Source organism: Seriola lalandi, unplaced genomic scaffold (genome assembly GCF_002814215.2).
Source record: "Seriola lalandi dorsalis isolate HSWRI2012SDOR001 ecotype SW California unplaced genomic scaffold, Sedor1 jcf7180002054976, whole genome shotgun sequence".
NCBI classification, from domain to species: domain Eukaryota; kingdom Metazoa; phylum Chordata; class Actinopteri; order Carangiformes; family Carangidae; genus Seriola; species Seriola lalandi.
In genome coordinates, this window is record NW_019525526.1 from 319,010 (window position 1) to 323,940 (window position 4,931).

General features: G+C 41.9%; 1 protein-coding gene across 1 annotated transcript; it reads left to right on the forward strand.

Moving 5' to 3' along the window:
* Positions 1 to 360: 360 nt before the first annotated feature.
* LOC111646783 (phospholipase A and acyltransferase 4-like) lies at positions 361 to 4,453 on the forward strand. The gene is made up of 4 exons (XM_023396323.2): positions 361 to 593; positions 2,001 to 2,109; positions 2,363 to 2,628; positions 3,829 to 4,453. Exons 1-4 carry the CDS (start codon positions 579 to 581, stop codon positions 3,952 to 3,954), a joined length of 516 nt encoding a protein of 171 aa, XP_023252091.1. The 5' UTR covers positions 361 to 578; the 3' UTR covers positions 3,955 to 4,453.
* The last annotated feature ends 478 nt before the right edge of the window (positions 4,454 to 4,931 follow it).

Below are 4,931 nucleotides of genomic sequence, written 5' to 3' on the forward strand. Positions count from 1 at the left end.
ACTACATAGTTATACAAGCAGTTAAACTTCACAAACTGAAAATTAAAGGTGCTTGATTATTTGTCTTCCAGGTTTCTGTCCAGCAGAAAGGAGCCAGAAGGATCTGAAAAGCTTGAAATCAGACATGAATTAGTTTTCTTCTTGAAACCTCATTGTGAGAAACTTCTTCTGTCACATCGGTTCGGTAAATTATGCAGAGGGTCTGTCACTGAAATTACAAATGCAATCTGGTTGAAAGCTTAAACGCAGGGGTTGTATGTGTGGACCCACTGCTCAGTTCCCCAGAAACGAAACTTATCCGCTGCAGGTTCCTGCACAGAGCAGCTGGCTCCGGTCCAGCACGTCACACGGACTCGTTTAGTAAATGATTTGCAAATTAAGGCTGTGCTGTCTGGTTGTACAGTGTGCACCGATGTGATCATCTATTCTTGCTTTGTTTGCACCTCAGAGCTAATCAGCTGGCACCAGTGTGAACTCTTCAGCTCATAATAACGTGGGCGCTCTTAGGTTTCGGCTTCCGTGCAGAGAGAACGGGCTGAGTCACCGCTGCTGGTCCAGACAGATGAAGAGGTGAAAACATGGCTCCGACACTGGTGAGTCTGCTGCTCTGCTCTGCTCTGCAGTTACTGTAGGTTTTCAGCTTTTTCTCTCAGCTTGAGCTCATTCTGTTCTTTTACACTGACAAAACATTTAATCGTCTGCTGTGCAGCATGAGCGGGAAAGGCACAGACTGGCTCCGTTAAGTACTGTATGCATGGATTACAGTGCAAAACAAAATAACAACTAACTTCACTTTGAGTTTGCTCCTGTAATGTGTGCAGTGTGTTACCGTTTAATTTGTAAGTAAAATACAACACTAAACATTAAAATGAAAGAAAAATGTAATTATTTAAAACTTTGAGACATTACAATGTCTCTTTATGGGAGGCAAGAACAAACAGGATGAAGAGACCCAACAAGTACATAAACATTAAGATGAGTTTTCATCATGTAAAGCAAGAACTATATCTGTGCACATTAAGTTCTGTGCACATTAAGTTCTGTGCACATTAAGTTCTGTGCAAACCAGTAAACTGGCTGTTTCTGTTTGTTTTATGATTCATGCCCCGATACATTTATAATGTTTTGGAATAATGTCAGACAAGAAGAAGGAGAGACTTATTCTATGCATGAGCAGCAGTCAGTCGAAGACCTTTGGCAGGGCTGTGTGTGGCATCACCTGCAAGCTCGTGCTCGTGCTCGTGCATGAGAACAAGCAGAACACATGGAGAGCATTTCACCAGAACGCTCACAGTGGTCAGAAACGCCAGAGGTCACCCTTTTTTAAAGGAGCTATTTGTAAGTTTTCCTATTGCTACGTAGCCAGCGTTAGCATTAACAGCCATTTACTTACCAGTCTTCAGCCATTGCTGCGTTTAAAAGACAAAATGTTAGAATAGCATCACTACTTCTTCAGGGCAGTTTGGGCCAGTGTTGCCAAGTTAGCAACTTTGTCACTAGATTTAGCAACTTTTCATTCCCTTTAGCAACTTTTGAGACAAACCATACAGCTACTATCCAGAAAATCACGTATGTGATGACGTCATGAATATGCTAATTAGCATATTATATAATCTAGTGACATGTAGATACTTTTTAAGAAGGCTTTAGCTATTCTCCATCGAAAGTAATTAGCAACACTGGCCTGGACGCTGCAGTGACTCGGTATTGGAAAGTGACGAGACAGTCTGACCGGGCTGGGGCTAGCTGGTTAGCATGCTAACTTAAGTAGAAGAAAAGAAGTGATAGAAATAGAAGCAAAACAAAAGGTTTCCACCAGTTGGAGACATTTCTTCTAGTCTGCTAAGTAAACAGCTGTTAATGCTAACGATGGCTATGTAGTAATAGCAAATGCTTACAAATGGCTCATTTAAGTTCTGACCATTTACACTGACTACATGTCAACTTTATCAATTTTATTCATATCTTTATTTCAAATTAAAATTTTCCGATCTTTTTAGTTTGACTGTGAGCCAAAGCCCGGAGACCTGATCGAGATCTTCCGGGGGATGTATCAGCACTGGGCTATCTACATCGGAGGAAATGAAGTGGTTCATTTGATTCCTCCAAGTGGGTGAAGTGTTGCATTGTCGGCATTGACATTGGAAGATCAACCCTAACCTTCTGTCTGCCACTATGTTAATTTAATTATTTTATAGTTAACCTCTCGTTGGCCTCACATGGACATCGCCAGCCAATGACATGTGCTGTTTATATATCTGAAATAATAGTAAAGACAGCGACTTGCTGGATGGCCAGTCATCGTTTTCCTCTCTGAGCCTCTTTATTCTAACTTCCTGTCTCTTCTATAATGCACACACAGATGAAGGCTCAGGGCCGTTGGACCTCTTAATGTTCCTGGACAGCAATACAGCAGAAGTGAGGCGCCAGAAGCTCTGGGACGTGGTCGGCACCAACAGCTACCACATCAATAATCTCCTGGACGACGAGTGCGAGCCTCGTGATCATCACGTCATTGTGAGGGAGGCCTGTAGGATGGTGGGTCAAGAGCTGCCGTACTCTGTTGCCAGTCGCAACTGCGAGCACTTTGTTACCGAGCTACGATACGGCAAGCCAGAGTCTCGGCAGGTGGGTGTCCTGCGGCTGCGATTCACACACACACACACACACTTTGACCTGCCACTGCTCTGTTGTTCCGTTCCAAAAATGTAAAATGATCTGGTGGTAAAAAAGGCAGTCAGCGTTAACCCTCTGCAACAACTATATTTAAATTTCCTGTGGCTGCTTCACAGTTTAACCCTCTCTGTGTTTCAGCTTCTTTCAAAGAGATAGACACTAATACTGATGTTGATGGTGCATGTGGAGTTTATCTGAATCCTGACTCCACCGCTGACAATGAACACTATGATATAGAAAGAGGAAATTACAGAATTAAAACACACTTAATGGCTGGTTCTAACTAAAAACTGAATGGATTTTATAACTTTAAATAGTCTACAGGTTCAATTAGATATAATTTAGTGCAGTTTAGTTTTCTCAGCCCTCAGGAGGGACATACAGTAATAAGCCACATCATGAAAACCACAGTGTTTAACAAACTAAGATGTAATACGAATAGAATCAATCAGCAGATCAACTAACAACTAAACTCTTTCATAATTTTGTCTCTAAAAGAAACTGGGAGGAAAAAAGTCACACAGCCATTAAACAAACCTCTCCACCACTAATCATAACAGAACATAACAGATGTGGTTGTAACATATTATATCGACGTTTCAGTGGGAAATCCCTTTATCAAAGAGATGCACAGCCTGCTGTGCGTCTGCACCTGCATCCGGGATGAGTTTATCACATAAGCGTCTCAGTCACTGTAACAATACACAGATCTAACACAATCTATTACAACTGATAAGAAGCAGATGTGGCGCTGAATAAATTGTGATTGCCCATATTTCAAACAACCAGATGATGATTAACAAGCTGATTTGCAAGTTTCAAAAAGCTTCGTTTAATCAACCCACTTAGTGCATCTGTCACCTTCACTGCGTTGTGGCTCTGCATAATCATCCACAATACAAAAGCAACCACCTCATCGCCATGACACTAAATTAGAGGATCACATCTTCCCAGCAGCTGCACTGTTTCCGACCAGGACATGAGACAACAAAAACAATTTTACCTTTTTAATGCATGTCGTCAAATTTGATGTTGAACTGACAACACGGATTTTTTTTCATTAACATTCCTCCAACTGCAGATTGTGAACGGTGAAATGTTTTCAGCGGCTCGTCCTTGACCTGCAGCCTGTCACTTGTTTGTCTCGTGCAGGTACGAACAGCTCAGGCGGCAGCTGTGGTCGGAGGCGTCGCTGTAGCAGGAGTGGCCTTTGCGGTTCTGGGAGCTGCTCTGTTTTCCAGCTTGACCAAAGATGACAAAAAGAACAGACATTTCTAAATGGAAAGCAAAGAGATACAGAGAGGAACGGAAACATCTTTCTTTCTTTTTCTTTTTTTCCCATCGTTTGAGTCAATTCACCTGCCAGTGATTATGATTTAAACCATCTGAATAAAATATTGCAACATGCAAACTAAAAAAAAACAAAGAAAAAAGTTGTTGGTGTGGTGCTGTCAACACACACAGAACAGACAACCTTGAGTAAGATGAGACGAGGTGGAGAGAGGAGTTATGGGTAAATTCTTTCATTTTGTCATGTTGGAGCTTTGAGTCCTTCAGGGTCATGTTCGTGTCTGAAACGACATTTCTGAAACATGAGAAGTCACCCATTTGCAGCATAATACAATTCATTAGAGCTTATGAATAAGTGATTATCCTCATTTAAAGAGTTGAACTTAGGCCGCTGCCATTTCCTTTGTTTTGGTTTTATTTGGTCAATACTTTATTGTATATCTATTGTATTTATGTAAATGTAAATGAAAAGCATTCTGTGAAGTAAGTTGGGCTTTTTCTTCACTTAAACATATTTTTCTATTTGTTTTATTTCATCATGTGACGTCGCTCTTGGAGGGTCCATCTATGTATCTGTTGTTCGCAGGGAAACATCAGGATGTTTATGACTGTAGTGAGATTTTCCTGCTCTTAATATTCCTGTTTTCCTGGCATCAGTCACGGTTCACAGTGTGGCAGCGAGCAGCAGCAGCAGAGGACAAAGGCAAACAGAGGAACAGGAGAACACTGAGTAATGTTTTTCTTGCAGCCTAGTTATGAGCTTAAAGGGTGTTTATCCGCCCGTCGTCTCTGTGCCAGTATTGTGCTGCATCACAATCTACCACTGTGCACATGTGGACCCCCGTCACAGCCAAGGCAGGTGGGGCAGAGCAGATTCACACAAGACCCATGTCATCCACATGCTGCCTGTAAGTGTGTGTGTGTGTGTGTGAGAGAGAGAGAGAGAGAGTGAGTGCATGTACTTG

Bases quoted from the DNA above. Each gene is read 5' to 3' on its own strand.
- LOC111646783 (XM_023396323.2), top strand. The intron at 2,110-2,362 runs GTGGGTGAAGTG...ATGCACACACAG, and splicing joins GGTTCATTTGATTCCTCCAA to ATGAAGGCTCAGGGCCGTTG. The intron at 2,629-3,828 runs GTGGGTGTCCTG...TGTCTCGTGCAG, and splicing joins GCAAGCCAGAGTCTCGGCAG to GTACGAACAGCTCAGGCGGC.